The sequence below is a fragment of the Gallinula chloropus genome (genome assembly GCF_964237585.1).
Source record: "Gallinula chloropus genome assembly, chromosome: 1".
Taxonomy (NCBI): domain Eukaryota; kingdom Metazoa; phylum Chordata; class Aves; order Gruiformes; family Rallidae; genus Gallinula; species Gallinula chloropus.
The window spans coordinates 169,482,891-169,506,432 of NC_140085.1; the positions used below are offsets into that span (position 1 = coordinate 169,482,891).

General features: G+C 41.4%; 1 protein-coding gene across 1 annotated transcript in view; it reads left to right on the plus strand.

Moving 5' to 3' along the window:
* Positions 1-20,913: 20,913 nt before the first annotated feature.
* KLF12 (KLF transcription factor 12) overlaps positions 20,914-23,542 on the plus strand; it is a 173,669-nt gene continuing 171,040 nt past the window's right edge. The window contains exon 1 of the mRNA XM_084272174.1: positions 20,914-20,937. Coding sequence (XP_084128300.1) covers positions 20,917-20,937 — 21 coding nt within the window. The 5' untranslated portion in view covers positions 20,914-20,916. The remainder of the gene's footprint in view (positions 20,938-23,542) is intronic.

Sequence of the window (23,542 nt, forward strand, 5' to 3'; positions counted from 1 at the left end):
AGCAGTTTGATCTGTAGTTTGAAGGGTACTTCACTGCAAGGAGGTGTTTGGGTTTTGGTGGTGTTTTTTTTTTAAAAAAAAGCTTTTAAAATGAAAGCTGAGACAAGCACTATCAGTGAAAAGACTTTGAAAAGGTTGCAGCCAGCAGTCATAAAGATAGGACATGGATGAAAGTGATTGTAGATAATGTTTTACCTTGAACTGTCCATTTCTTTTTATATTCTTACAGTAAGGGTTTTTGATAATATTAAGTAGCTGAAAGCCTGTATTTCCATTACAATCTCTAGTTAAATATGTTCAGACTTCCCTGGAAACCCTGATCTTCAGGGACTGATGATTTTCAGCCGTAAAAATGTGTTTTGAGCAGAAACTTACCATAGGGTATTTCAACAAAAACAATCATTATAAACATATTACTATATATAAATATACACGTAAGTAATATTATTAAATACATAAAAATCTGCTGCCTTTAGAAAGCGAGTTAACAAGACTGAAGGAGATACTTTGCACTGTACTGTAAAGAACTTTGCTATGTAATTGAAACAGCACATTGTCTGGGAAAGAAAGCTAATGTTCTGTATGTATGACTGGAGTTAAGGTGTTGCCCAGTAATAGTGGTGGCTTTGAATTACCTTGGAGGGACCAGTTTTCTTAAGTAAGGTGTTGTCTGCAGGCACTGTGCTGAAGTAGGAATGTGTGCTCTGCTGGCTTAGCAGCTGAGTCCAGGATGCTCCTCTGTTTTGTGGGTTGTTGCTTTTGCTGGACCTGTAAGCAAATCCTGGAGGTTTCATTGCAATTTTATCTTCTTTTGCTTCTGTAAACAAAAACATAATTTAAATCGCCTTTTTTGCTGCCTGCTGTGAGACACTGTCTAGGTAAAGGTTTGAAGACCGTCACTTGTACAGACGCAAGGTACAGAAAGACATCGCAGTGTATCCAACCTCTCATGTCTGACTGTCTGGTCTTTGTTAAAGTTCCCATTGGCATCATATCTGACAGTTAAATAGCACTCATGGGTTAATTTAATTTTCTTTTGAAACATGTCTGTAACGTAAAGAGAAAGAGTGTTGAGAAATAAAAATACTCATGTGGACTCTTCATCATCTTTTTATGGAGGGTTCTCTTTGTTTTGCTCACTGTTTCAGGCGTGCAATTACGTTAAGGATTGATCCCTCTGAAGTTTAATGAGAAAACATATAGCTCTGTCAACAGTAGATGGGTCCTGAGGTGATTCCAGAATTACAGGAGAAATGAAATAATTATGGGGACACAGCACAGGCTCTAGCAAATTAATTCCTGACATCTGTCTTGGTTCGCCAATCAAAATTACAAGTGTTGTCTTATGTTATTTAATAACACTGTGCAAAATTCATGCATTCATGTCATTATCAGATAAAATTCTGGAAAGCATTCCAGTTCTGCAGTAACAGTCAGCAGTTGTTGTCTTGTCCCACTTGTCCACTGGATGCAGTTTTGATGAGATGGGCTTAGCAAACCCTGCACCTCGCTGTGCCAGAAGCAGTGGTCTCTGTCTCCCCTTCTCCTGCCAGTTGTACTCCTCTTGTGTGCTGGCTGCAGTACTGGTTTTGCCTCTGGGCAAGGAGATTCAGTTCACTAATCTGCCTGAAAATTAATTACTTTTATAAGTCAGTTGTAGTTTTGCTTGTTTGGTGACCTTAGCTCTTCAAAGTATTCCGATGAACATCAGAGGTGGTGAACCTCTCATGAACCAGGAGTCGATGAGCTGAATCCAGAATGGGGGATAAGGGGGTGGAAAGGAAAGAGCTGGTGGTACCACGCTTTTAGATGGCTTCATCTGTTTGGATTACCTGTGCCCTCCACCAAGAAATGTGACTGTCTTCTGGTAGAGTTGCTGTTGTAAATAGAAACAGGGTATTAAATCCAGTATGAATTGAAGGAATGCAAGAAGTGAAAAAAATATAATTAACCCATAACTGTTTTCTTAAGTACAGCTTTTGTCTACGTGATACACCTCGGTCTGTGTCAAGATCTAGAAACTGTTAGTGTCACAGACAAAACCTATTTTTGGGAAAATTACGTGACAGCAGTGATTTTTATAAGGGACCTGATGCTCAGAGGCAGTGAGTAAAACGTTTGTTTGTCTCAAACAATCTGTGCTCCTGAGTAAAATGGGTGTCCTGGGCACCTCACGCAGTCGAGTCACATGTATTTATGTATGGAAAAAGTAAACAGTAGGCCTGTAGCATTACTAATACATTATCTTGAACGATTAGCTACAAATTTATGATATTAATTTTAGCTAGACTGATGTGTGTTTTTTCCTGCCTCAGGCTATATTTATACAATGTAGTCATAATCAAAAGTGTCATAAATCTGTGGGTATTTTCTCTTATTTTCAGTGAAAGCTAATGTGTAAAACTCTGCTTGCCATACTTAATGCTGTTATGACTTGCCAGTATAAAAATTAACTTAAATCCCTTGTGTTTCGCACTTCCAAATCCACGAGGGTGAAACTGGCTTTCTGTTTTACAAAAAAACAGTGTAACAGTGAATCCGGATTGTTAATCCTTCTTAGGCAACATGTATTTATCCTCCCTCCTTCCTTCCATCCCTCCCCTGGAGAATGTGGGTTAAAAGTTATAACATCTAAGTCTTGTGACTGTATTTTACACAGAGAAAGAGGATGCTTTGCTTTTGTGGTTGGGTGTGGGGTGGGTTTTTTTTTTTTAATTTCTCCAGAGCTGTATATTCTTTTTAGTATGTAACTTGATCATTTAAAAAACAATGTGGCCTCTCTCTGAAATCACAGTGACAGCGTGAGGATGGTTATAGGACAGATCACTAGGTAGTTGATGTGAAATGTTGGGATTTTTTATGACTATTCATAGAGTACCACTGCCAGTTGCTCTGCTGCTGCTTGCTTTCACAAAAAATGTTGAATGCTGAGTACCCCTGGTGAGGTAGAAGACAGGGAGGAAGGTTTGGTCGACCACCCTTGGGCTTTTGCTGTGGGCACCTGATGATGTGGTTGGTAGAGAGCAATGCTGGTGAGCACTGATTGCTGAAGGCAGCGGGGGGCTCTGGAGAGATGCCTGGAGGCGCCATGCACAGGGAGTCGGACTGAGGCAGAGCTCCCTCTCTCTCTTCCAGATATTTCCCAAGGATAGATATGTCCCACGGCCTGAAACCAAGCGTGACCTTCATGATTTACGGTTGAAGTGCAGGCAGAATTTTCCACAGTCTGCTTTGTGTTCCTCCTCTCTGCTTCTATATGGAATCAGTTACGCCATTGCAAAAACATTACTTACAAATGGTGCTGAAAAGCTCTGCTTTAGTGTGGCATTGTTAAGTGTTTTGGAACTGAGACACAACCTGGACACTGCGCTACTTTTCTAAAGAAGGGAGAAACAATATCCTCTGAGGTTGCACCAGTTGTAAAGGGAAAAGGGAACTGAACGTGTGCTCTGAGTCCTGGGTACTGAGCGCAATCTAACTTTAGCATCAGAGGATTGTGGATTCTGTGTGCAATTCTGCTAATGCAATCTGTGGAGTCCGGGCTGATTAATATCACGTACGCGTCCCGGTGCTTCCTTCGCAGATGATCAGAAACTACAGAAATCTGTTCCTCCTTCTGTTTCATCATGTGATTCATGTTCTTAGTTTGTATGTAAAGATCTGAAACTTGAAATTTCCTTTTGGAAGATAGGAAGTATCTCAGATGCATTATAACGTGTTACGTAAACATACTGTGTGTGTAGAACCCCCCCCCCCAACCAACGAGCTGGAGGAATTATTGTTTCCACTTCATGGAAGTTTGCAAAATCTTTCTCAGAGCAGTTGATCTGAGGTATTGAAGTCCCCTAGATGTAATCTAAAAGTATGTGCTAGTTGCCCATGATTTAGGCAGTCATGTAATGTGGTTCGTTCTTTTTCAGCTGAAAATGTATTGTCGCTTTCCAGGTGTCTGTAAGCTGTGGCTGAAGATGCTGTTACACTGGTGGGCATCACATGGGAAGAATAGGAAACTTGAAATGGGAATTTTGTTCTAAAATACAGTCTGTATTATGGGAGAAGTGGAGTAACCCCTAACAGTGGGAGTTAGCCATGTGAACTGTCTGTTGGTGGTATAGTAACTGCCTATGAAGCTGTTGGGTATTTTACCTCTTCAGAATGTCATGAACAAATCGGAGGTTTTATGGTCATAGAATCATAGGGGTTGGAAGGGACCTCGAGAGATCATCGGGTCCAGCCCCCCTGCCAAAGCAGCTCCCTAGGACATCTAGCACAGGTAGGCGTCCAGACGGGTCTGGAATATCACTAGAGATGGAGACTCCACACTCCCCCTGGGCAGCCTGTCCCAGGGCTCTGTCACCCTCACTGCGGAAAAAGTTCTTCCGCATGTCGGTGTGGAACTTGCTGTGCTCCAATTTGCAGCCATTGCCCCTTGTCCTGTCTCCCCAGAGCACTGAAAAGGGGCTGGCCATTTCCCCCTGCATCCACAATACTCCAGGTGGGGCCTGACCAGGGCAGAGCAGAGGGGGAGGATCACCTCCTTACACCTGCTGGCCACACTCCTCCTGATGCACCCCAGGATCCCATTGGCTCTCTTAGCCACCAGTGCACACTGCTGGCTCATGGCCAACGTGTCGTCAACCAGGACCCCCAGGTCCTTCTCCACAGAGCTCTTCTCCAGCAGGTCATCCCCCAGCCTGTACTGATGCAAGTGGTTATTCCTTCCTAGGTGCAAGACTCTACACTTGCTTTTGTTGAATCTCAAGATGTCTTGGCAAAGAAATACAAATATACGATATATGTTTGTACACATATATGTATGTGTATTACTGGTTAGGAGTTCTGAAGAAAATTGTGTTCATTTTTAATTGCTTAGAAGGGAAGTAGGGTTTGAAGGGTGTTTTTTTCCCTTTTTGTTTTTTCCCTTCTCCAGTTGTAGGAATGCAAAAACTTGTGTGAAGCTCCCTAGTTCAGATTTTTTCCCTGAACTCTGTGTCTTAAAAATTTGTGTCACTGGAGTGGGATCTTCCATCTGCCCAAAAAACTGTGTTGTTAAAGTCTTAATGGTTGGAGAAACCTAATATGCATGGGAGAAGACTCAGAGTAGAGTGCTAATGTAGGTTGGAGGGAATTTCTTGAGGTCGTTCATTTGTCCAGGCCCTGCTCAAAGCAGGACCGAATTCAAACTCGATTCCAGCTTTAAGTTCAGTGAGGTTGCTCCAGTGGTTGTGTAATGAAGTTTTGAACATGTCCAAGGATGGAGATTGTGGCCTTTCTGGGCACTCTGAGGCAGCGTTTGATGACCTTTACCATAAAAACATTTTCACTTTTTAAATCCCTTAATTGGAATTTCATTTTCTGCAGTCGTGTTGTCTGTATCCTGTCCTGTTTGTGCACACCTTTGCGCTCAGTTGGGCTTTGTTGTCTTTGTGCTGTAGTAGGTAGTTGCAGGCAACAGTAAGATGCACACCCACCCACCAAGACTTCTCTTTTCTAGGTTGAACAGCTCTCGGCCTGTTCACAAGCGCTGTGTGCTCCAGCCCCTGACCAGCTTGGTGGCCTGTCCTGAACTCCCTCTCTGCTGTGTTCATGGCTGTCTTGTACTGAGGAGCACAGCACTAGACCCAGTGGTGGGACTCTTTAAATGTGTCCCACCAGTGCTGGACAGAGAGGGAGGTTCACCTCTGTCAACCTGCTGCTGCTCTTCATAATACAACCCAGGATGCTGGTGGCTGCCTTTGCTGGTTGGCCTGTTGGTCCATGGTCAGCTTGTTGTCCCTCAGGACCTCCAGCATCTTTTCTGCCAAGCTGCTTTCCAGCTGGTCAGCCTCCAGCATGTACTGGTGCATGGAGTTATTCCACCCCAAGCACAAGACCCGCTGGTTACTTTTGCTGAACTTCACAATATTCCTGCCAAGCCATTTCTCCAGCTTGCTGAGATCCCTCTGAATGGCAGTGCTGTCACTGAGTGTACTGACTGCTTCCCTGAATTTTACATCATCTGCAAAACTGCTGAGGATGTGCTCTGTTGTTAATGAAAGCTGTCCTATACAGCACTGGTACCTAGGAATTGGCTACTAGTAGGACTTCCAGTAGCTGGTAAATACATTCTGAGGTCAGTGGTCCACCTAGTTTTCCACCTACTTTGTAGTCCAGTAATTGGAGGTGAAGAACATTTTATCTGGTGTACATAATGAATCATGTGGGTTTCACAGTAGCAATATTTCACTCTTGGAAATCTCCCAGACTTTCTTAGATGCAGTTTGAAGAATGATTTCATTCTGGCACTCTCTTTTTTCTTTGGTCTTCAGGGTTTTATTTCAATCACTCTGGTTCTGTCAACCATCTGCAAGGTGCTTGTTCAGCTTGTATTTTCAGGTCTCCCCACAGACCTTCCTCACCTGTATTTCATATACAGAAAACTTCCATATGGGATATTTACAGGAGACAGTCTTGGCTTTTGAAGGTCGTGGTCTTTTGCTTCCTTTTACTGATGCTTTGTCCTGTCCTCCTCTTGTTCCACCGTATGCTGAGACTTCTCCTCTCTTGCCTTTATGTCCTCTTCCCTCTACTCTAGATAGCAAATTTAACCCTTTATCTTCTAGACTACATATCTATTGTCCTGTTTTTCTGTGAGGTTTTTTTTTTCCTCTTTAAATAGAAACTAATATGATAAATCTATGTCTTCGTGATGCTGCTACCTTGCACCTCTCCCCGGTGCACCGTTTGCAGCAGGGCTTCCTGTCGGTGTGTGAAAGAAAACCTGCCTTCGAGCTCATTCACACAGGAAGGAGTTGCTAAAAATGGCAAAGCCAGGGCACTGGAGTGTGAGCAAGCAAGCAAAAATTCACAGATACACCTGTTTTAAAGTCAGGAGGAGTGCCCAGTCACCAAGCAGCAGTCAGTTGTTGGGCTCATCTGCTGCGGCCCTGAAAACAGTCTCGATTAAAGAAAGTATTAGAGTTGCATAGAGAAATGAGCAGAGCAAAATGTAAAGGAGATAGCTTTCCTTTTGCTGTGTGTTACAGTCTTTATTTAAAGACATACTGTGTATAACTCTCTGGTTTTACACTCCGGGGCTTGATGGCTTCTGCTGTGGTGGCAATAAGCTGGGTGGTCTTCACCATCATTAGTACTCCTCCTTTTCCATTTCTGGAAGCAAAGAACGTGCAAATGCAGTAGGGTGAGTTGCAGCAAACATTTATTCATCTTCCTTCTCTACTTTTAGTGGCATTTGAATCTTTTTCATCTGGTTGCCTTGTCTTCATGCTATTTCTTTTCCATTCCTGTTAGTCTGCCCTTGTCTTTCACAGATGAGGCTTCTTATTGCTATTAATGGCATTATAGCATATAAGGGAAGATAACTACAAGTTGCCTAATTGCTCTATATAGATGAATGCTTATGATAATGCATTTATTAATATATCTTTCAGTGCAGTACAGGAGTGAAGCATTTTGTTTGACCATTCCTAATTAATATATATACATAATGACCATGATCGTTACAGCTAAAATTATTTTAACATTATATGATCAAATCCTAATCTTTTAAAAAAAAAAAAGTTGGTTTTTTCAAGGTTTTGTGTATGCACTAGAAAAAATGTCCTGGTATTATTTATGGTGATTCTCCAGGTGTGACTGATCAGATGCCACCAAATCCTAAGAAGTCAGAGGTATTTAGAAGTGGCTGTATGAAGTAATAACACCTTCTGTGCATGGTTACTTCAGGGTGTCTATGTTTCCATATATGCTTTTACTGTATCAAAAAGACTTTAGTTTTAGTATTGAGAACAGTGTTGTTTTGAGTGTGTTCACTACTGTTCTTTATTAACATGTAGCCTGTTGTGTGGTGGTGCAGCACTTCATCTTTACATACCTTGAACTGAGATGCATTGAAATAAAAAACAAAATCAATTACACGGGCCAAATACTGACTTTTGTATTTCACTAGAAGTCACAAGCAATTAGATCATCAGTTCCAGGGACTTGTGGTTTTTTTCTTTTCCCATTTAGAAGATCACTATATTATTTCATGTACTGAGGGGAATGAAATTGAATTTTTCTTACTTATCCTCTTGTTCTTGACAGCTAAAAGTTTGTGATGATAATTCATGTTGCTTTTCATCTTTAATATTTTTTGCAGACATCATCTGGGGTAGTTTATCTGCAAAACATCCTTAAAAGGCATAGAATTTATTGCAAGTAGTTGTATTTTGTGTGGTATTTAATCCTAATTTTCCATTGAAAAATGTTTACTTTATAGATGTCTTTAGGAACAATTGCAGTAAATATCAGAGCTCTTGGCAAACTCCCAGCCTGCATACACTGACTATTTTTGTTCTATTTGTGGTCCTGATGGTAAGTTAAAGCAGATGTTTTGTCTTCAGAGTGAATCAGGATGTATCTTGGTGCTACAGGCAGTTTTGCTTTTGCAGGTCCAGTGATTCCATTATTGAGGCTTGTCTATAATAGACATAATGAAGATGTAATGATTTTTGAGGTAATCACAGTGGTGTGAATTGCTAGGGGGAGACTAGATCATCTCTTGAGGCTTCCTCCAGTCTAGTTTTTACACTTTGTGTGAATTCTCCATTGATGGCTCTTCAGGTGGCAACAGAGAAAATGAAGCTGTGAAAGCAGAGGAGGGCCAGAGGATAGGCACCCTGTGCTGGCACACCGCTGTGGGAGTGGTGGAGGGAGGACAAATGTTTTCCTGGCTACACTGTCCCAGCCTGGCTAATATCTTTCAGCATGGGAACAGCCATGGTCTGCTGGACCTTGCCTTCAGGGCGGTCATAGCTTAAGATCGAGCTGTTGTTGATCAGCTGCTTGAAGCTTAATTTAATATTAGTTTAATTTAGTGTTAGTTGCTCCTGTGGGTAAGGTCTTTTGCCTTGGGCTAGCTTGAGGGATGGGAGGGGAGGTGTCAGGAGAGGATGTCATGGGCAGGAAGCGGAGCCTCAGAGGGTCAGCATGGGCGTGGTCTCCTGCTGAGGTCTGTAGTAAGGCTTCTCCAGCTCATGGCCCCGTTTTGCTGACACCTACAAGAGACTCTTACGATCACCTGTGTAAAGGTTTGTGTTGCTCTGTCCTCCTTATCACCTACTGCTCTAACCCTGGAACAGACCTCAACACAGCTACTTCTTGTCTTCATCCCCCTTCTCAAGAAGGGGGAAAAGGATGTTACGACTGTTCAGTCTTTTAAAAAATTATTGTTTTTTAATTTTCTGAACCCACAAATGGTTCTCATCCAAGATACAAAGTGCAAGAAAACTCAAGACAAAGCTGGTACTGCTGTCACCATTCACCATTGGTCCTCAGGAAACTTCCCAAGAGCAGCTTCTGTGAAAGTTGCATCATGAGTACAACCTAGAGACATTTGCATATTTTTGAAGGCATTTACATGATAATAACGAGATGTTTGTGAATATCATCCTTGGATATGAATACAAATGTGCTGCTGTATTCAGATAATACCCTCCTCCTGAACTCATTCAGCGTAATGTTTCCTTGTGGGCTCTTTTGAAACCCTCATAAGAAAAACAGCATGGATTGTATGTGTATTTATTTCATTATGTGTTTAAAAGACTGTACTTTATATTTGCTGACACACTGCAGGTTAAGATACTTCCAGTTAAGCTTGTGGGTTTTTAGTGAATGTGATTGTTAGGAAGCCAGACATGGCTGCTTTTTCATTTTGAAATGGTGCTGCCTTCTTCTAATCCTTCTCTGTGTGTCAGAGCCCTTTAAACAGCTGGCCCTGGTCCATAAGATTTTGCTGTACAAGAGGATGACTCACCATAGGTGATACCCTAAAGATTAGGGGCCTTTCAAGATTTCCTGACTGCTTGACACTTGCATTTTAGCACACCCGCTGTGAGCAGCGGGATGGGAAAAAAAAAAGAGGATGGGTGGATGAATCATGGACCGATCTTGTGTTATTGTCATTTGGTCAGTTGATAAGGGAAAGAGAGATAAGTGGGCTTCCTCCATACGTTAGTTTGGAAATTGCAGCTGGAAAAGCAAAATAATCTGACAGCAGTGCATCAGCAGGACTAAGAATAGAAGTGATGCAGCTGGTGAAAATGGCCCTTAAATGCAAGCCTTCCCCTCTTTGCCCTCCCCAGCTGTAAGCCTTCAGTTGGGTACCAAGGCTGGCCATAGGCCTGTCATGCATGTATCCCTGGAGTGAGCAGTTTGGATTTTAACCCTTTGGTACGCGTTTCCCGTGTGGGGTTGTGCATATGTCCACATGCAATTTTAAATTTAAAAAAAACCCTCTTTCAAACTAACCCTTGAAGGATCTAGAAGAGCCAGATCCAGTATGTAGACGTTGTTTCCCCTCCTGTATTTGCCTTGTTATTAATGTCAGGGCTGTAGCACTGATTTTTGTGTTTTGTTATTTTAAATTGTAAATGTACGCTTCTGGGAGTTTTATTTTCAGTGGTTTGCTTTTTATTATCTATAAAACTTGGTCTATGTAACCAAAAGTAATGATTTTTTTTTATTGATATACATTACTTTCTCCTGTGTATATTAAAATCAGCTTGATTTTCCTCCCAGGAGGCTAACATTTGTTTTCTAGTCCTTCTTGTCATATAAAAAGGAGCAAGCTATAACCTGCTTCATACTGTAAGACTGAATTACAGTTAATTAAAAATGGATATTTGTAATGGGCATTTTAACAGAAACTTAATTGTGATAACTCAACAGGATGAAACTCTGTAGGGGTTATCATTAGGGTGATGACATTTGCCGCTTGTGGGAGCGTTAGTTGTGTGCTCTGTTGTGTATGTGTATTACAAAGACTACTGCAGCTACTTCTCCTTCTAGTAAAACCACTCTCAGATCATCTTAACATTGCAGTATACAGTGATGTTTGCTGTTCACTTCTGGGCTGCTGTCAGTGCTTTATGTGTGGTGGTAATAAGTGAAGTTTGCTCCTGCTGTGATGCTTTTCTAATTGCTTCATCTTTGGTAAGGAAACATTTTAGGAGAGCGTCGTGTGAGACAGGGTTCCGTTTTGGTGGTGTCTAGGAGTAGGTAGCACCAGCCATCTGTACTGCTAGCAGTGAATTCAGAACACTGAAAGCTCAAAATATAGCGAACAGAATATTTGTATCTAGTGAATAAACAGGAGCACGACTTGGGATGTTGAAGAAATAATTATCTTCTATATAAAGAAACCCCAAACAACCCAAACCTTAAAATCTTTCATAGTTAGTGGTGAATTAAACAGCAGGATGGAGTCAGAATTTGTCTTTTTAATGGGAATAAAGCTGGTCTCAGTGAAACTATGAGGCGGCTGCTGGAATAATGTTGGAGGATGAATGGTTGCAGAAGAGGAGACTCAGGTAAGTGGATGAGAGCTGTGGTAGGAGTGAGAGGGTAGGTGGGAGAAGTCACAGAGGAGTGTTGAGTTCACACACTCTTTGTTGTCTTGTTTCAGATGATAATTCTAAACTATTTTAAGTAAGTGCTCACTCTCTGGGGTGAGAAGAGAGTGGTCTGGTTATAGCCCCACACCCCTGAAGTATGTGGCTGGAGGTGTCAGTTGTGACACTGAAGCCCAAGTGTGCACAGGGGACAACCGCACTTGTGCCGGAGGGGCTGCTCCTTGTGATGCGAACTTGCATACTAGAAGCTCATCCCGGCAGCAAAGGAGATGAAAAGGGCTGCCTGGCAGTCAGGACAGGAAGATTTCCCTGTCTGGAACAAGTGTCAATGGGAACAGGGGTCTGGTGGTGGCTGTGTCTCAAGAGTGGCACAGGGATTGTGAACGTGAGAGATGGGAGGACACTTGAGGCTTGAGATCCGGACATCAGCAGCGTTTCTGTGTTGGGTCATGTTTTCCTTTGAAGAACTGGTGTGACCAAAGGTAGTAGTTTGGAGAAAGGGCTGAGAGAACTCTGTGATACTGACAGTAGGTGAGGGACAACCACTCAAAATCAGTGTAATTGTAGCAGCAAAAGATGTTTTCACTATCTCCTGTTCAATCAAATGACAGAAATATTTGTCAATAGGTAATGTATTTTAGGAGCTTCCTCATAATTTGAAAATACCCAGGTAGGTGTATTCCTGGCATTAAACCAAGTATGGGTGTAGCCCCAGGTGCATCTTCAACTAAAGCATTTCTGCTGCTGCCAGTTAGTTTAACCACTTTCTTGAGCAGTTTAAGCCATGTACCGTGTCAGGTGTTGGCTTTAAATACCTTGCCTCTCAGGGGTATTGTTGAACTTGATCCTCAGGTGAAGTTGAGAGTTTAGTTTGTGTCATTCATGTTGTTCTGAGTTAGGATGGTTTGTAGGGGTTACAGACCTCACAGAATCACAGAATAACAAGGCTGGAAGAGACCTTTGAAGATCATTGAGTCCAACCATTCCCATCCTATGCTAAACCATATCCCTAAGTACCTCATCAACCCCTTTTTTTGAACACATCCAGGGAAGGTGACTCAACCACCTCCCTGGGCAGCCTGTTCCAGGCCCTCACAACTCTTTCAGTAAAAAATTTTTTTCTAATATCTAATCTAAACCTGCCCTGGCACAGCTTCATGCCATTTCCCCTTGTTCTATCTCCTGTCACCTGGCTGAAGAGACTATTGCCCACCTCTCTACAACCTCCCTTCAGGTAGTTGTAGGTGGTGATAAGGTCTCCCCTCAGCCTCCTCTTCACCAGATCATGGTGGTTAGCCTGGAATAATTTTGGGTGTCTTAGGTAGAAGTCTTTGATCCTTTCAAGAGGTGTGCTTCATTCAAAACAGCATCCATGCTGTCAAGTCTACATTGTTTTTCTGTTCTACCTAGAATAATAAAAAAAAAAAGCTTCTCTTCAGTGGTAATCTCTGGTATTTGTGCTTCTGTTGTTACTAAATCATGTATCGATGCTATTTTATTAATTTATTTGTTGCACCCTCTTCCCTGAAAGGGTTAGGTAAGTTGAGTCTGCTTCCTAGCTTGTAATGGGAATGGTAGGAGCACTAACAGGGGGTTGAGTGATTTCACTGAGGTGACACAGAGTACAGGACTAACCAGCCTGGCCAGGTTCTAGGGGCTCGAGGGTGAAAATCCTTGGGTTTTAAAACTGTGTTTTCCTCTGTGCAGTGCAGGATGGTTTCTTCAGAATACTTTCTTCTCCAGTTTAATAACCCAAGCAATGTAATTCCTTACTTGCTTATCGTCCTCAGTTTCTGATTGTTGTAATAATTTTTTACGTTAGTGCCCGTGTAAGTGATGAGCAGTGCGCTTGTGTTAACTCCTGTGTAACACCTTGGTACGTAGGAAGCTTAGCATGGGCCATGTTGCCAATTCCTGCTTTACAGTAGTATTTAACCATCTCAAGTTACTTTTTTTTTTTCTTCCCTATCTTTTTTTTTCCTCTAAGCTCTTTTAAAAATGGGATGCCTTTCCAAGTCTCTCTGGCTCAGTTGGAAACAATGACTTTTTAAGTCTTAAAAACCAGACATTGTGATTGGGAGAACAAAGGAACCCAAGACTTACTTTAAAAAAAGAGCTCTTAAAACTTGTAATACCCTTCAGTCTGCAGACAAACTAAGTACCATTTTATCTGAAATGCTTTTTTGGCCCAGAGCAGCTGCTGGACTGACTGAAATAGCAGTGATTCAGGTCCTTGCACTGCCTCTTTCTCTCCTGTAACTACAGAGCCGTGAAGGGCAGGTAGCGCAGGTGTAGGTGTCCCTGGGTAGGGGAGATGAACCCTCCAACTGGCAGAAACCGTACCTGCTGAAGTTATTCTTCAGGTTATAGTTTCTGGGCTGTGAATGCAAATAGTTCCTGAGCCACAGTTAAAGGATTTGTTTATCTGTGTTGGTCTGCAGAAGGAAATGGCACTGGCTTACTGCATGCAGATGGTGAGTCCTGCAGCCTGCTGCAGTGATCTCAGTAGGGGACTGGAAAGTACAAATTACCTTTGGAAATCAGGTTACTTCTGGGTTTGGGGCTTAAATATGTATTCAGATGAGCAGATTAACTCCCCCTTGGAGTACTGAATGAAATAGTACATTGAATTACTCCCCAGTACTCCCTTTACCACCACCCCCCTCGCCCCCAGTAAAAAAAATCAAGTGATGGGGGAACTGTCAGATAGGGGAGAAGCAAATATACTTATTTTTAAGCAAGGACAAAATAATAACCAGACCAACTGTGTCTCCTGTTGAAAATATAAGGGCTATTAGAACAAGGAGAGAAACAACAAAGGGGTAGGGAAGCCAGTGGAACTGGGACTGATGGTGTTTGTATTCCCAAGTAACTAACTTGTGCGTGATGGAGCCCTGCTCTCATGGGGATGGCTGAACACCTGCCTGCCCATGGGAAGTGGTCACTAGACCAGGCTGCTCAAGGCCCCATCCAACCTGGCCTTGAACACTTTTGGGGGGGGGGGGGACCTCCGCCACTTCCCTGGGCAACCTGTGCCAGTGCCTCACCACCCTTGTAGTGAACTTTTTCCTAATACCCAATGTAAATCTACTCCCTTCGAATTTAAAACCATTCCCCCTTGTCCTATCATGACATGCCCTACTAAAAAGTTCATCTCCAGCTTTCTTGTAGGCCCCCTTCAGTGCCCTGGAGAGACTGGTGTGATACTGTGAAAGAAACACTGGCAAGTCTCTTCCTTCTTATCCTACTTGAAGCATAAGTGGTTTTCCTGTAGGATACCTTCCTTAATGAGATTTGTTTGGTCTGAAGTGTAAACAAAATGTGGAAACAGAGCGTATGTGATTCCAACCTGAAATTGGGAATATCCAGTTTTATAACTGGTTTATTGTGCTTTATAACTTTTTTTTCAGATACTCATAAGTTCTTATGAGTTGAAATCTTGGGTAGTCGTTACCTGGAAAATAATCCGTACTGTTTTGTTGTTGAAAGTCAGAACTCAGTTCTTTATGGGTTCAGAAACATAGTGTGTTTACAGCTTGGGTGAAAATCTTGTGTGGTTTTGATGATATATTAGGAAGTGTGCTTCCAGCAGATTCTTTGAGACAGTTGTTCACAAAAAATACTTAATGAATTCACCAGATGTTCATGGTGATATGTGTGCATGCTACTGTATTCATCTACACTTATATATATATATATATAAGTGTGTGTGTGTAGATATATATACACATAAAGCTATAATTCTCATAACCAGAGAAGGCCAACTAAGTCTTCATGCACAGGCTGGTAGAGTTCTAACTCCAGTGTGGAAGGTAAGGTGGTGAACCAAGAGGCCTTGTGCTGAGTGTGTGCACTGCGGAACACGAACATTTCCTGATGTCAGAGAAGCTGCCCGAATCGATGTGCACCTGCATGTATCAAAATTTTATTTTATTTAGACCTAATGAAAAACAATGTCATTCTATTGAAACTAGAGGTGTGAAGGGAGTATCAAGGTTCCAGAGCTATCCATTCAGACAGCTGCGAGTGTCAAAGATAACCACTACTTTTAGAATAAGAGAAAAATAATCAAGGGAGGTGGTGTTGCTCTGGTTTTGGCTGCTCCTTGCAATTTATTGCACTCTTCTAAATTGACTGATGGTTATTACCTAAACCCAGGCATTTGAAGACTCCGTTAGTTCTCCAGATTTTGACTTCTACATATTTTTTTACCTTTACAATGTAAGAACATGCTCACACACTTTATAATTTCGTTTGCATACCAAAATTCTTTGTGTACACTGATACAATTATAGGGTTTTTTAATATCACTGCAAGACATCATCTTTCCCAGACTAATAATTCTCTGAAATTATGAAATGTAACGTTTATTTCCATTTTTTTTTTGTCAAACTGGACCTTTTAGTTCTAGGGGAGAATTAAGTTCTTGAAATTAATCTTTAAGTCCCAGAAGGTCTGGGACTCTTCCTTAAATCTTTTCTATTAAAATAATTCATTAATGTCAAATAAAAGACCCTGTAAAGAATAATGTTTATTCCTCTAAGCCTTTACTGAAAGACTGTGTAAACACTTCTCGAAAGTTTAATCACTGAATAAACCTTTTAAAAGGAGGAGTGGGAAGGTGCATGGCACACAGACTTCTTGTGAAGGTTGCATGTTTGGTTAACGAATCATTCATCCACATCTGGCCAGCTGCACGCTTTTTTCCCAATGGAAACCTGGTATCAGAGTATAATAATTTTGGGGAAAAAAACCCCAAACAACACAGCTGTACAGTCAGGTGAGCAAAAGGTGTGCTTTCTCATGCTGCCAGGAGCTCAGTGGCATTGAGATCGCACTAGTTTGGCATAAAAGTCACGGAGGTATCGCCCTGTGAGGCACAGCTGTGAAGTGAGGGTGGATGTTTGGGAGGAGCTGCATCACCACCCGTCCCCCTCCCCAGCCCATCACAGATTGGAGCCTCCTCTGCTTAGGTACCCCAGGGACCGAGCTGGTGGCAAAGCTGCTGCCTCTTACCTTGAATCATGATGTACTTGAGCAAGTGCCTGCTTCTCTTCTCTGTGCTAGATGTCATTCTTCGTGGGAGTCTGGATAAATATTTCAGTCTGTAGGAGTTCAGGAGAGCTAGGTATCGCCTAGCAACAACCATCCCACTCACTGCCTCCTGCTTCTCTTTACTTCTATTAAAATACCAGTGAAAACCAGAAGTTGAAGCATTAAGTTAATTTTCAGAAATATTTTGAGGAGCTTAAGATATTTTTGTTATGACATTACATCAGAGCAACAAAGATGTTGGCGGGGTGGCTGGCATCTTAAAAGAAAGTAACTCTGCTTGCCTTGTAGAAAACAGAAATCACTATCAAAGACTAGCAAAAACTTTAGCTGAGGACATCATAAACCTTCGTATCACAGTTGTTTAGTGAGTGACAGAATGCATACCAAGTCCTCCTTTGCTCCTGTGAGGTCTATAAAATACTGAGCAGTTACATTTAACCTAGACTGAATGCCTTTGAAGTTGTATTACCAGGTTGATCTTGTAGCTTTTGATGGCTGCTGGTGAGACAGTGGCTCATGTTGGTATTTGAAGTTCAAGGACAACTTTGTGGCAAAGTGTTTTGTCTGGTTTCAGTTGCAGTGGTACAGAACTCAGTTTACAAAGATCCTTGGGGCTAGACCCAACCAAGAAAGGGTAGGCATTCAAAGTGTGATTTAGGACACTGATGCAGACAGTACAGTGCTGCACTGAATTTCAGCCTCTCCTGTCCCCTATTGATCTAAAAGTTGAGGATTGTTGCAAATCCGTAGCTTGTGGCTAATGTGCATTTTATCTCTAGCTTCTGCAGAGTGCCTGCTTGATGGAGTTTATGAATTTCCCTGAAAGAATCAGAAAAGTAAGGGAAAAAAGATGCAAGTATGTGGCAACTAGTAACATAAAGGTAGCCATCCTCAACACTGGCTTGAGGATAACTGGTGTTCTTTCAGGTCTGAATGCTGATGAAACCACGCTAATTCCACCTTACCTGATGTTCGAGGTGGCCTTTGTGACTTGGGAGAAGTCATGCCCCAACTTTGATGAAGTTTGGTGTGACTCAGGACCTTTGAAAGGGATTACAGAAGTGGAAGTGCAGATTTAAGGGCTTTTAAGAAGAAAAAGCACATAGTCTAAAAGTGAAATGAATGATGCAAGAAGGTGATTCAGAAATGCAGTTATGCCCGAATATGGTGTTTGTTTTGTAGGGGAAGAAGTTAATAAATCTTGATTCAGCAAATGACTTAACTTTTTGAGTGAGTTGGACTTTTCCAAATATATGTTGCCATAATCTGTTTAAATAAGAGAAGGGGGGGGGGGAATAGCATGAAGAAATATTTATAATATGGGAATTTACTTAAAAGTTAACAGTAATTAAAAAAGATGTGAAAGCAGTACCATTATGAACTTGTTTTTAAAAGAATTGATATGGGTTTATATGTATAAAACATTCTGTTTGTAGAGAAGGCCACCTCTACACATGGTGGCCTCTGTCTAGAAATATGCTGAGCATGATTGTCCTGGAACCTTGGGTTCCTTGCTCTCATCCAGGTTTCCTGCTCAGTTCCACTAGTGGGTGACGACGCCAGCCAGGACATTTATTCTTATCAGGACTGGTTTTCCGAATGGACTGGGTCATGGAACTTCTGTCTCCTCATGCTGTAGGAATAGGAATCTAATGTTTGTTTTGCAATCATCAGCTTTATCCTGGGGTCTGAAAACATGATTTTAAGTTGATGGTTGACCTATGGCTAGAATTGAGCGTAACTTGGTGTTTGCTACTTAAATTTCTTTCTTTTGTTTGAAACTGGTGGTTTGTTAGGTTGGTTGCTCGATGATTCCTTGAAGAGCCCTTCTGATGTAGAGGTTTTGAATCAGGAATATTGTGCAGTTGTCTCACTGGGTAGATTTTCTGTGGGTATAAAAGCACTTGATACAAGTGGAAGATGTTTCTATTTGGACTTTGGTGTCTGGTTTCCTATTTCTGATAGAAACTGAGATTTCACAGTAAGCTGCTGAAAACCAGCGTCCAGGGCAGGTTTCACAGCAGTGACACACATGGCAATGGATGCAGCAGATGTGTAAGGACAGGCAGTCCTGTTTTTCATGCATTTCAAAGTCATTTCATCTGAAGGCAAAGCTTTTCAGATCTTCTGAAAATCAAGCAACATGTTTGTGGAGTTACTAGTTAAACGCTATTTTCAGAGGAACGATTCGCTTTTTATCTTCTCCCTAAAAGCAGCCTAAAATAGTCATGATGAAGAGGTGTGTGGCCTGTATGGGTGGCATTTGTGGGAAGTGTGCAATGGCCATCAAAATCAAGGCTCTTGGTCACCTTTGCTGGCAGTTGGTGTTAGGGGAAAACCCCTATCCCACCCCCAAACCACATGTGTAGCAGTGGAGCAGCCTCATGGGATGGTGATACTGCTGGTGCTTGTGCTTGACAAAGAGGAGGACAGGCAGAAACCCTTCCATGGAGGAAAGCAGCTTGATGATGGGCATAGGCAATTCAGTGCTTGATAAATTGTGCAGACCTGAAGACAATTAATGAGAGTCAATTCCTTATAATTGTTAATGAAATAGTTTTTACCATGAGGAGGGCCACTGTATGCGATTTAATAGTCAGCAAAACCAGCTGTGGCAATGGCTAGTTGGATAGCAGCACGTTAGCAGTTGTGAAACACATACTCATGTTGGCTCCATCACCAAAGCCCCATAACGTAATAGCACCTCAGTGTTGGTGTGTAACTTGAGGCCAAGTTGCATTGTAGGAGCATGTGTGTCTCTGAGCAAGTAGGGAGAAGTATAGAGAGCCTGGAGAGCTGGGAAGAATTACAGGTTATATCCTGTCTTCCTTTGGGAGACACCCTGCGAAGTTTTCAAATGCATTACATTTAATTTTAAAGAATTTGATGGCCAAGTGATTACCTAACCTGAGTAAAAAATAACATTTTGTAAGTCCAGGAAAAAGAAAATCTGGACTGCTTGTCCCATTTTTGAATGTTCATCAAGAGAAAGAGCAGGTAGAGATTCAAAGCTGGTTCTTCAAGTCTGCAATTCAAAAATATAAATCTCCTTCGTGAAATGGAAATTTTGAAACAATCCCAAATAACTCCAAGAGAGATGAAACAGCAAAAGGGAAAAGTCTACAAGATACATGAGAGATGGGGCAAATGGTCTATGATAGTTAACATGCTCAGAGCCGACAGTATTTAATTACATTTAGTGAGGTCAGTGTTTGTGATGATTTTGCAACCTTCTATGATTCAGATGAATAATTTGAATATAAACATATTTCTAAGAAAATATTAAGGTTGGTAAAAAAACTGCATGGTGTTTAGTCATTATAATAGTAGCACAGTCTATGAATATTTACTAATTTCACGTGCTTATGGGAGGTTCTTGTTTTTGGTGTAAAAGTTTGCTTAGTGTTTGCTAACCCGTTAGCTGTGTTTCTGTATATGCAGCAGTACAGAAATCGTGGGTTGTGGTTGAAAAGTGGGCAGGTGATGCTCCATTGCTATTTGAAGGATGACCTTATTTTGAATGATACAAAAATAACAGCAGATTGTTTATAATAATTCTGACAGCAGATTTAGAGTCTTGACTTCACACCATTTCCATTATTAAGAGAGACATATGTAAGGAGCATTTGTTTCCAGATACGTGTGCATGTTCTTGCAAGAGGTTTAAGACATGCTGTCTATTATTTAAATTTTGGACATCTGAAGCTTCCCCGCCCCCCCCCCCCCCCCTTCAGGCTTTGAAAAAAGTTAGAATACTGGATTTGTATATTTTCTTAAACCTGAAGGAGACACCCAAAAGTATAATAGAGTATTTAAATCTCTAGACACATTTTTATTTTATAGATTCACACAGAAGCATGACTAATTATATATCCATAGGAAATGTTTCAAGAAATACATATTCAAATTTTGTAATGGTCTTGCCCAGTTATTTCCTGTGTCTAAAGTTCTGACTGAGCTCACTAATAAATGTATTTTGGCTTTTAATGTGTTATTGTCCAGATCTCACACAGTAATTGTGGGAAACATGTTTTGAAATACCAGTAAAGAATATTCGTACTCGGTAACTGCTGGGAAGTTTACAGTACAAACGCAAGGTACTGATGTATAATGAGCTCTAAAGACTAATTAAGGCAGTCAGGATTTGATGTGCTCAAGCAGCAGCTCAGAAATTGAAGACATGGAGACCACCGACTAAAATCATTAGTTAAGACGAAACAAAAGGCTTTCTCCAATATACACTTTTAATCATATTTATTCAGTTTTATTTAAAGTGCTTATAAAAATTACCATTCATCTGACCTCTGTTTTACTGTGGAACAGACATCCGTGGTTACGTTTATTTACGTATACAATAATATTTGTGAAATTAATGAACCTCTAAGAAAATACATCAATTAAATTACTTAATCTTTTCTTTTTCAGGATTGAAGTGGATCCAGGGACGAATAGATGACTGAATATTCATATGAAGAGGAAAGCCATAAAAGTTGGTTGACATTTTTACACCCATATGCATTATACATATTACTGGAGTTATAAAAAATTTATATTGTGTTAAAAAACATAATAGATGAAATAACCAGTCTGAGTTTCATATGCCATGTTGTCTTTCAGGCAGGGGAAGAATATAGCTTAGCTTAGGTGTAGCTTAATGCAGCAGTCTCTGACCAAACCTGCCTGCCCAAAGGAAAACTTAGTAATACGTGAAGGAAATAAGGTAATTCCATTGAAGCTGGGTGTTTGAACAGGGTGATGCATAGTGCTGTTCATTACTCTTACATGCAAGGATGAAGGGAGAATGAGAGAGGCGTTGCCTTCCACTACAGATACTGGCTGTGAAGTTTAATACATTGATGAGTGGTACTCCAGGCACTTCACTGACATATGCTGTTTAAGAAGTCAGATAGGACATGATGCCTTCAGAAGTGTCTGGGTGCATTGTTTTCTTAGCACAGAGAGGTGACTGTCCTACAGCATGCGTTTTCTGCATGGGTTAAAAGGAAGAAGCTGTTAGTGGGTCTCTATGCTTTACTGACTTTATTGTTATGCTTTGTAAGGTGATAAAATTCAGGAGGCCTTGACATCTGTCAGTCTGACTTGTTGGTAGCTGGGAACTATAGGCTTTGGCTGGGATGCTGTGTTAACCAAATCCTGCCAAGGATGTTTAAACAAACCTGACTCAGCCTGTGGGTTTGCACCAGAACAAATGAATTATAATGACAGATGCAGTGTGTGGTACAGCCTGATGCCATGTGGCAGCTCCGTTAAATAACACATTCTGGAAACTGCTGGTCAAGGAAGGATATGTTATAGTGGAAAACCTCTTTCCAGGGAGCTTTCTTGAACTGAATCTCAGTTAGGAGTGGGAATGATCAAAAAACCCAGTGAAATTCATACATTTTTTAAGTTCAAGGTTAGTTCAATACCAGAAATGTAGTTCCATGAACTTGAGCTTCAGGAGGCCAAAAATTGTTATTTATCTCAGTGATAATTTGGTTCTGTCAGTCTTGGAGCGGTTCAGAAGTTTTACACTTTATCAACGGCTGACTTGGATATGGAGGAGTTTACTTGAATTCTTTTTTGGGTATGCTTTTTTAGTCCTTACAACAGTCAGTGGACATGCTGATCCTACCTACTTCTAAATTCACAAGCAGCGGAAGACTTGAGGAAATCATCTGTACTCTTGCATCTAGTCTCCTGAAATAACAGCCAGCGAAGCAATCAGCAATTCAGAAGCATCCACAGAACATCTGGTTTATATACCACAGGTCCCAGAAAACACCTCCAGCCTCCAGGAGCCAAATATTAAACCCTAACAGAAACAGTGAATGGTGTAATGTGCACAATTTCTCTATGGGGTCAGGGACCCATAGGCACAGATGTCTTAATGAATTTCTCTTTGGTTTAATTGCTGACATGTCAGTGGCTACTGCCCTTACCAATAGGTGTAGGCTTGGGATGTGCTTATGTCATGGGGAAGCAAACACTTTCCCTGCTCAGGCATACTGTCTGTGAATAACCAAGTGAAATGCTGATACCATACAAACCTTGCTTGCATCTTGCAGAACTGCAGTGATAAAATCCTATATGTATGAACTCAGGGAGGCTCTCTACTGGCATAACGTGTGAGAGGGTGCAAAGTCCAACCTAATTATCTCTAAGCTATCTCTGGGTATCATTATGTTACAGTGGACTACTTGTATGATACTAAAGACAGAACAGTGCTACCATAGCGTAGTAACGTTTTGCAGAGGAGAAACTGGGCCAGACTAGAGGACAATCTTAGGTGTCTGCCTTGGGAAGTGACACCAGGGCAGAAAATGTTAAAGATTTGTCAGGTCCTTGAAGAGGGGATGCTGTAACCAGAGTCTGTGCAGTGGAGGGAGGACATCTGGATCAGGCAAACACAAAAGGCTCTTGCACTTGCGGCCTCTTCCCAGATTTCTTGGAAAGACTATAGTTATATGAGAGATGCAGCACTGCTAGCTCTGTGTCTCTGTTCCCCTCTCTGCTTTTGCCTTTCTGGTTCAATACAGATCGGTGGCAGAAGGAATGATGAATGGAACAGGGTGACCTCTTTCTTGTCAAGCCATAGTTTCACTCTCTCATGACCTTCTGATGACTTCGCACAGTAATTGTGGGACAGTGATAAGGAAAGAGATATTGAGTTAGCTCTTTATATGTTTTCTGTTTGCAGTCTTTGCAAACACAGGGTTCTGAATTCAGCCGCTTAATCTTTTCTATGAAGAAAGTACCATGATTAACTCATACCGCTGAAAAAAATGTGGTTATGGGAAGGAATTCAAAGTCCGAGGCTAAAAATTCCTTTTCTGGGAAGATGGATTCCAGAAAACTTAAGCAATAGAGGTGGAGAGGTCTCCCCTGTGGTCACTGCTCAGATCAGTTGATAGAGATCTGGCTCCAAAAGGAAGGAGCTTGAATTTTACCCAGGACCGTGCCTCAGCCTTTCACTTTATTGCTGCTTTGCTAACCAAGTTTTGAAAGCTTTCTATTGTTAACATGAGTATGTTGGTGTAACATTGGGTGTGTAAAGACCTTGGGTTGCATCATCTTTATGTTATGTTGGTGTA